We start from the raw sequence: 9,568 nt of genomic DNA on the forward strand, positions 1-9,568 counted from the left end.
CAAAAATATTCAAAGGCTAGTAAAATGGGGAGCCCCCTAGCTATCTCTACAGAAGCGGTAAACTTAATAGAGATGGAGAAAAAAATCATTAATCCATCTACTTTAATCATTTGAGGAGACTTGACTTGGATTCATCCAAAATTTGTTGATATTACAGTTTCTCCATTGGACTGAAACTATGATGCAGATTAGGTTTCTGAGATAATCTGAAATAACAATCTTAAAAAAAAAAGAAGAAGAAGAAGAAGAAGAGTAGAATATCCACAAGAAAAATTGGAGTAATGCAACTCCAGACCTAATCAAATAAAGACCTGAGTATTCAATTGGGTCTACAAAAGTAATAGAAACTCTAATCCAACTTGAATAAACGAAGGAAAAAAGATAGAATACGAAAATGATGGAACATAAAGTGAAATTGAATTATTTGATAAGATACACTTGCACCAAAATGATGGGAAATTGAATTATTTGGTAAGATACACTTGCACCAAAATGATGGGAGAGTGCAACGTGAAACTCACTCAGCAACCAAAAGCAGAAATATAATTATCGGGCCACTTACCCCTGAAAAACTGCAGCTTCCCTCCAGTTTCTTTCCCACTTTCCTTCAGTTTCTTTTCACCCAAACATGCACTCAAAAAGGAAAAGAAAAGAGGATCAATCTCCAAAGCTATTAAATGTATCTGTGTCTCTGATACGAATATTAATTCTTATCATTTTCATATATTGAAATCAAATACTGACAGTTCACGTGAAGATGGAGGGGTTAGTACTGCAATTTGGCAAAAAAAAATAATAATAATAGTAATAATAATAATAGTAATAATAATATTATTATTTTTAAAAAAATTAATGAAACATAAAGGAAACTGGATTAATTGTTAAGATATTCTTGACTCGGGATAGCCAATTCATGATTTCTTTTTTTTCCTTTCACGATATTCAATGCATTTAATCCATTGTTGAAATTTGGGAAGTTTTTTTTTTAAAGCTTATTTTGGTTAAGATATTTTTTTAAAGCTTATTTTGGTTAAGATATTTCTCGACAAGTTTAAAGAAATTATGAAATTGTTTCCTTATTACTTAAAAGATACCACTTTGAAATAAGAAATCGGCCTCTCCACCTATGGATGGAAGCTTGCATGTATGTAACAATTCCCAAATCTTACAATGACAAAAGCTTTATAAATATGATTTTTTTTTTCTTCTTTTTTTTTTCCTTCTAAAAATCATATTTTTGGGAAAAAAAAACTAAAAAAAAAAAGGAGACAATATTATTAAACAGTTTTTGTAGGTACTTAAAAACTGTTGTCATCAATAGTTGTTAAAATCTTATTCAAACTGAATGTGATTCCTTTCTTAAGTAAAGATTACTCAGATTTGATAACTTATATAAGCAAGAAATTTCAATAAAAATTTAGAAGACTTGTTGACAGTAAATGAATATTAGAAGTGACTGGTAATTAGAATTGATGAACAACATTCCACTCCAGCCACTAGTGCCAATTGCTTCATATCAGTCTCATAAACTTTATCAAATTGGAATGACTACAACTCAAGCTGAGATTTCATATTGCTCAATATTTTTAAAATGGATTTTCGGTTTTGTATCCCAATTAAAACTTACAAAACAACATATATATAACTTTAACCAATTCAAAGATCGAACATCATCACTGATGACTCAGACATGAGAAAGAATTGGGGGCAGATTTGTATGTGCGAAAGATTTCTTATATTTCAAATATTGGTATTTTTCATAGTTATGCATTCGGTGTTAGTGGAGCAAAATAATTATTAATCATTTGATACAAAACCCAAACAATAAAATCAAACGTAGTGTAAACACTACAAGAAAAGAGGACTTTTACGACATAGTATTTACGGGGCTTATTTATTTTGCCTCGTGATTACCACTATTTACGGAGTTTTTAAAAGAATCATCGTAATTGTTACGTTATAGGACATGCTTTCACGAGAATTTTATAGAATCGTCGTAGAAAAATATTTTTACGGCGTATTAAAAAGCCCGTGAATATTTAGATATATTTACGGCATATTTGTACACCTTTAACGGGATAAATGTTCCTCGTGGATAAATTTCACATCTAAGGCGTCTTTTTTGCCCCATGGATAAATTTCATATCTACCGCGCCTTTTTTGCCCCGTAAATAAGCAATACAATAAGTTCTTTTAAGGCGCCTTTTTTGTCCCGTAGATAAATTTCACATCTAAGGCGCCTTTTTTGTCCCGTGGATAAATTTAACATCTAAGGCGCCTTTTTTGCCCCGTGGATAAATTTCACGGTGCCTTTTTTGCCTCGTAAATAAGCAATACAATAAGTTCTTTTAAGGTGCCTTTTTTGTCTCGTGAATAAATTTCACATCTAAGGTACCTTTTTTGCCCTGTGAATAAATTTCACATCTAAGGCGCCTTTTTTGCCCCGTGAATAAATTTCACATCTACGACGCCTTTTTTGCCGCGTAAATAAGCAATACAATAAGTTCTTTTAAGGCGCCTTTTTTGTCCCGTGGATAAATTTCACATCTAAAGTGCCTTTTTTGCCCCGTGGATAAATTTCACATCTAAGGCGCCTTTTTTGCCCCGTAAATAAGCCCCACTGCATTTTTTTTGGCACAGTACGCCCCCACCACATCCCCAATACCTAAAAAAATGGACAGCGGAAAAATTTTGCGCCCAAAAATTTTTTGCCCATGATTATTTTATTTTGCAAAAACTATAAAGTGGTATTAAACTACATCATTTTATGTAAAAAAAATAATAAACCTAGCATTGTAAATCATTCTCTTCATCAATTGATCTAAAAAAATAAAGTGGTATTATTTTTTTGTTCTTTTTCTATATCTTTTTTTAATAGGGTTTTGGGGAGATGTATTTAATTTCTTGAATATGAGTTGGTCAAAAGAAACATGACTAGCCTTGTAGGACTTTTCATGCTTTGAAATTTATGACACTAGTAGTTGCAGAACTACCTTATTTATTGATGTTGTTGTGTTTTTATGCATCTAAGAATAAAAATGACAACAAACTGAGGTTATGATAAATTTCGTTAAATTAGTAAATTTATGACACTAGTAGTTGTAGAACCGCCTTATTTATTGATGTTGTTGTGTTTCATTCCTTTTCCCTTCTACTTGTTCCCTGGCCATTTAGAATGCGTCTTACAAATTTGTTCAATTTGTTCAAATGATTCACTCATAATTAATAGGAGAACTTCTGTTCAAATTTGCTCATTCCTTTGCTCCAGCCATTTAGTTATGATGATATTAAGAGAATAAATCCTAGTAGAAAGAACCAAAAGTCTGGTAAGAGTAATCTATTCACATAATAAAAGTTAATTTGTGGTAGAGTTTTAGAAAAATTATTTTATTTTATATATCAATTAATAAATATTTTTTAAAATTAATAATTCTTCTCTAATTAGATTTTCTTTTATTAAAAAAATCATAATAATAAATAGATAAATATGTTAATTTAAATTTTATTATGTAGATTTTAGTATTTTGTAGAGTTTTTTATTTTTATTTAAAAAAACTCTTTTCATATCAATTAATAAATATTTTTTTATATAAATAAATACCGAAACTCTTTGCATATATTAAAGAAAATCAAATTATACGAGTATTATTAATATAAAAAAATATTTATTAATTGATATAAAAAATAAATTTTAAAAAAATTTCTATAAAACTTTTACACAATTTACCTATTTGTCTATTTATTATAAGTTTTTTTTAATAAAAGTAAATTTAATTAGACAAGAATTATTAATATAAAAAATATTTATTAATTGATTTAAAAAGAGTTTCTATATAAAATTTTAACACAAATTATCTATTTATTTATTTATTATGAGTTTTTAATTAAGAAATCTAATTAGACAAGAATTATTAATATAAAAATAATTTATTAATTAATATAAAAAATGAAATAATTTTTCTAAAACTGAACCACAAACTATCTTTTATTTTGAGTTTTTTTTTAACAAAAGGTAATCTAATTAGACAAAAATTATTAATATAAAAAAATATTTATTCAGTACAAGAAAAATAGTTTTTTACCACGTATTTTTTTGCCACGGTTTTAAAATAATCTTTGACACGGTTTTAAAATAATCGTAATAAAAAATATACTATTATTTTAAACTGTGATAGAAAAGTTTTTTACCACTATTAATGAAAAATGTAACTGAAATCATGGTAAAAAGTGAAATATTTTCACTTATCATTTGGCGGGCCGTGAAATTTTCACTTATCATTTGGCGGGTCTTATTCCCGCTGGTGCAATAAAGTCACTTCTCTTTCTGAAAAAACCCTAGCCTCTCTCTCTATCTCTATCTCTATCTCTCTGTGTCTCACGCCGAGGCACCACCACCATCAACCCACATCCTCACACCATCACCAAGCCCTCGCTCTCTGTTCAAACCCCACTGCCGCAAGCTTCTCCAGCCGAACCTCTTGGCCGCCACTGCTGCTCTCTCCTCTCTTCTCGGTCTCGCTTTCTCTGGCCGATTCTCGGTCAAGGAGAAACCACATCTCGCCACCGGCCACCACATTTCCAGTTCCGGTCGTCTTCTCCAGCCAAAAATTTCAGGCCGAGTCTCTCTCTCTCGTTTTTCTCATTTTTCTCTCGGGTAAGCTCTCTTCAACCTGAAATTTGACTTTTGAACTCTGATTTTGGAATGGGAATTTAGAATTTCCTACATATATCTGTGGTTGTGTTTATTAGGGCTGTGAATGTATAAGTCTGTGATGTGAAAAAGGAGGAAGTGCTATGGTAATGGAGAATGGACTAAAAAAAAAATTCTGTGAAGGGCTTGTCCCTGATTTTTGAAATTGAGGTTGACGATGAATTGAATTGAATTGCAACTTCTTGGGCCTTTAAATTTCAGATTATATATATATGGCCTTGTGTGGTATCAAAAATTCTGGACTGTACTTGAATTCATAAAAACTGTGAGATGATTTTGATATAAATTCATCTCTGTGACTATGCTTTTGAACTGAAATGGGGCTGTGAAATTTAAACTGAAATGATGTATATATCTTGTTGCCATGTTGAAAATTCTATGAAGCTTGAGACTATGTTTTGATATATACCCATACATTGTTTTCTTTTGTTTGAACTTAAAAATATTTATAGCTATCTTTCTCAATGGAACTTTTATTAATTTATATGTATTGTTGAATCTCAGCCCTCCTGACATCACTTTGTGAAAACTAGAATGGTGCACCAATTAGAATTGGCGGCATTTCTTGAAAACAAAAAAAGCTATGCCATCACCATCTATATCCCCATGTTTGTGTAGATTTTTCTAGTTATTTTTTTTTAATCCTTTAGGCCCTTGAACATAACACAGATTCTCCATTTTCAGAACTAATGATCAGTAGGTTCCTTTTTCTCTTAATACTTCACATAATGGGATTTCACTGGCCTGAGATAGGTTTTGTTGTACAAGTCCTATGAGGCATTTTTTTAAGGCGTGACTGGGTTTGTTGGATCCAAAGAAGTCCCATGGTAGTCAAGGCTCTGCTACAGTATCTTATTCCATGATAGGTGAAGCCCTATAATAGGCACTCACAAAGGCATTAGGTCTTCTGTAGTAGGCTTCAAGATTAAGAAAGCTCGAATTAATTTTTTTAGTCACTTATTCATATATCTTCTTTATTTTCAAATGCCCATTTATTAATATGATATTCAGCTTGGAATTCTTGGGCTTATGTTTGACTACTTGAATTACATTTGTTTAGGGCTTGATTCTGTTATTTTTTATAATTTAATACATGTTTGCACTTTGCAGCCTTCTGTTACTATACATTTCCATTTTTTATTGGTGCACTTGCAAATTTTATTTATGCCAAATTGCATCTTTGTCAGAAGCTTTTTTCTACTTGCTTTTAATTCTTCTTTTTCATCTGTTCCCCTTCTCTCTTGATCCTAAAAGTTGATGGAAAGTTTTTAATTTGCATAGCAGTTTTTATGGTCGTTTATTTGATTTTTATATGGAATTTTAGGAAAATTTTATTTTTAAGCCAGTAGCTGGTGCACTACCAACTGCCACCTAGGAAGCACCTATACTTCTACAAGAGTGACGTACCCATGTTGTGTCGGACACCAATATTTCTCAGATACTCATGGATGAGTGTTCGATTCCTATACGTATTATAATTTTGAAATATATTTTAAAATTTCAACCACGTACCAATACTTCTCAGATACATATTTAGCAAGTTTTGAGAATTAGAATGTAACTTTTTAAAGAATAATATCATAGTATAATTGTTAAGAAAAGTTTAACATTTATTCGAAAATAGAACTTAATTTATCCATACAATATAACTCTCAACTCTTGTTTTGTTTGTTAATCATAATATTTTATAAATAAATGTTAACAACAATACTTGTGAAAAAAAAAAAAGAAAAGATATGCTAATAACAATAACAGATGATGTGAACAATGAAACATCATTTCATGACGACAAATTCCTTTCAAAGAATGAGCAACCCAGAGAATTCTTCTTATCCAGCGATGCTAATGCTGTAGTTGAACACACAAAAAAGGTTTTGGTAATTTAGGATGGTGAAGTTGTTCATCTTAAGGTATTTGTGTTTGCTTCCCTTTTCTTTTTTCTTTATTCTTCGCCTCTTTCTCTCTCTCTCGCTTTGCAATCCACCTTCAAGTTACAAATCCTTCGTCTTGCTGTGTGCCTATGAATAATAGATTTGATATCTTTCATGTTATCTTCTGAGATTGCTGACAGCCACAAGTATTCTTTTACAGCAACTATGAATGATAACTTGGTTGTTTTTTGTGGCTTTTGGTTGTTTGGGTAAAGTCTTGATGAAAGGAAGGACTGGCCTACCAAAGTAGCTTTCTTATAACTTTAAAAAACATAACAAATAAACTAAAATAAGAAGACGACAAAGAATAATTTCAGGAATTTCACCTTAGATTTCTCAGGGCTCATTCCCTAAGGCTGTGTTGCATCCCAAATTACCTAATCTTGGATTTTCTGAAAATTCAGTCCATTGCATAGAAATGTGATACTGCATTACTTGCATCATAGACTTCTTCATTGTTTATATATATTTTTAATTATTTTGCATAAATGGAGGTCGGGGAATTGTTGTAGATGGAGTATGGTTTTCATTGATCGCATTTTAATTTGTTGAATCATAAAATAAAACAGCATATAGACTGAGATAAAATTCAATTTAATCATGCTATAAAGCCAAAATCTCTCTATATATTCACAACCACCACCACCACCACCACCACCACCACCACCTTTGCTTGCTTTTCTTGTCACTTATGCTAAAGAAATGCAGCTTGGCTTTCTTATATGAAGTTAGTAAACCAGAATATCATGTTTATCACTTTTGGAAAAGGAAAACTTGTAATTGAATAAGGCATTAAACAACTTTAAATATGGCTAGGTTTGGTAAGATAAATAACACATTTTCTTGCAACATAAAAATATATAGGTTTTAAATTTATTTTCCGCGATCAAGATTTTTTAAGAAGATAAACATCTTTATGCATTGACTCTTTCCTAATTGGATACTTTGCATAGGTTCATGTGATAAGACCACATAAGATACAAGGAATTTATGCTAGCATCATCCCAGCTATTCATTAAAAGGAAAAAAGAGATTCCAAAATACTTTTGTCATGTAGAGAGCCATAGCAACGAATAATGATATTAATTTCAAAGAAAGAGGGAATTCTCAAAGACCTACTAGTTCATTATTCTTACTCAGACCTATAAAGAGACTACAGAGAAGGGGGTCCCTTTAAGGGAATTCTCAAAGACCTACTCGTTCATTATTTAGTGTGTTCAGTTCTCTTTGTGACCCCAACAAGGTTTATGACTTCGTCTTGGAACTAAAAAAGAGGTTTGGGGGTGAATTAGGAGGATTGCTTCACCTCAAGATGCAAATTAGATACTGCTGTATGTGTTCTTGTTTATGTAGTCTTTTGTGTTCTTAGGATGGTGCACTATTTGGTTAAAATAAAGAGTATACTTAAGTTGTGTACTTGGGATAATTCCTGTTAAAGAATTTGGAAAAGTCACAGATCTTTATGCAGCTCTTGTAATTTTCATTTTTATTCAGAAAAAAGTGCTAGCTGTTGTAGAAAAAAGGGAAATAAATAAACTTTGGCGTGCTTGCTTGGTTTCAGATGAAGTTTACATTATAACGAGTTAAAAAATGGTCTAATAACTACAATGATTCCTCTTAATAAAAATCAGTTTTAAAAGACAGATTAGGGAAGTGAGATATATATATAACAAAATAAAAAGAGGGCTATAAATTCATTTTATTAAGAGGCGAGTACCCTAGTGGATAAATAAAAATGATTTTGAAGTGAGAGCGTGTGCATATATCAACGTATATATATGTACACACATAATATATAGTAATAAGTTTTGGGTTTGATATGATTAATTAAAATGGTTAATTGGCAGGGGAAGGAGGCACTGGTGGATCACTTTGAGAAGTCAACGTTTCGGTGTGATACGAATGAGTTCCTGCTTGTGTGTTTCAACCCAGCAAGAGATGGTTCTGGTAAGTGGGTGAAACAAAATTTGGTTGGGAAGCATATATATATATATATATATATATATATATATATATTAATTAATTAAGGGTTTAGTTTAGGGTACCATATTATTGGAGTATTTGGAGCAAGCGCCGCAAATAAACACTATAATAGTTCCTATGTGGTTTGTTTAATGACTTCTAAGTATTAATTCATCTTTTCTATTCCCACATCATCTTTATTACTAATTTGATGAGCTTTTCATTTTTTTTTGGTAAAAAAAATTTAGGTGAAGGTTTGATATCTAGGGTTACATTGGCTGCCAAGTTTATCAACCCTGCTATTCGAGTTTTGGCTGCTGAATCAATGGGAGCACCTACTTGCTTGGATTTTGTACTGTGGAAAATGAGGTGGTGTTTTTGAAAAGTGTAGATTGAAACTTAATTGTTAGGAAATTGATTATTTATTTATTTTTTTTTGCAAATGAATTTACTTCCTATTTTGGCACATTGATCAATCATGAATTCTTGAATTGTAAAAATATTTTAAGTCTTTTAATATGTTTAATGTGGTATTTCAAGATATTTTTTTGGTTATGGTTATTGACATTAACATATAGAATTGAAACTATGAATGTGTTGATATATTTTTGAATTAAATGATAATTGAAAATTGATGCCAATTGCAGGTTGTGTGAATGATTAGGTAGTATTTAAGGGTAATGTTATAGTTATATATATATATATATATATTTAATTGATACCCATTGCAGGTTGTGTGAATGATTAGGTAGCATTTAAGGGTAATATTTTATAATTTTTTTTTTAAAAAAATTATGTTATCTACGGGGAGCTTGAAACCCCCGTAAATATTATTTACGGGTAGTTACAATTCTCCGTAGAAAACATTTCTACGGCAGTTATATTTTGCCGTGGAAAAGTTTTCTACGGCAGTTACAATTCGTAGTGGAAAATGTTTCTACGGCAGTTACAATTCGCCATAGAA

General features: G+C 30.9%; 1 protein-coding gene across 1 annotated transcript; it reads left to right on the top strand.

The window, feature by feature from the left end:
• Nucleotides 1-1,439: 1,439 nt before the first annotated feature.
• LOC132277940 (uncharacterized) lies at nt 1,440-9,260 on the top strand. Its single transcript, XM_059779779.1, has 4 exons — nt 1,440-1,459; nt 4,340-4,654; nt 8,490-8,589; nt 9,252-9,260. Exons 1-4 carry the CDS (start codon nt 1,440-1,442, stop codon nt 9,258-9,260), a joined length of 444 nt encoding a protein of 147 aa, XP_059635762.1.
• Nucleotides 9,261-9,568: the final 308 nt, after the last annotated feature.

This window comes from Cornus florida, unplaced genomic scaffold (genome assembly GCF_030987335.1).
Source record: "Cornus florida cultivar Cherokee Brave unplaced genomic scaffold, ASM3098733v1 CherokeeBrave_3.0.0_Hap2_Chr10, whole genome shotgun sequence".
In the NCBI taxonomy this organism is placed as follows: domain Eukaryota; kingdom Viridiplantae; phylum Streptophyta; class Magnoliopsida; order Cornales; family Cornaceae; genus Cornus; species Cornus florida.

Excerpts from the sequence above, each read along its gene's own strand:
- LOC132277940 (XM_059779779.1), top strand. The coding sequence starts at position 1,440 with ATGAATATTAGAAGTGACTG. Across the intron at positions 1,460-4,339 it reads ATGAATATTAGAAGTGACTG|CCTCTCTCTCTATCTCTATC; the intron begins GTAATTAGAATT and ends AAAAAACCCTAG. Across the intron at positions 4,655-8,489 it reads TTTTCTCATTTTTCTCTCGG|GGGAAGGAGGCACTGGTGGA; the intron begins GTAAGCTCTCTT and ends GTTAATTGGCAG.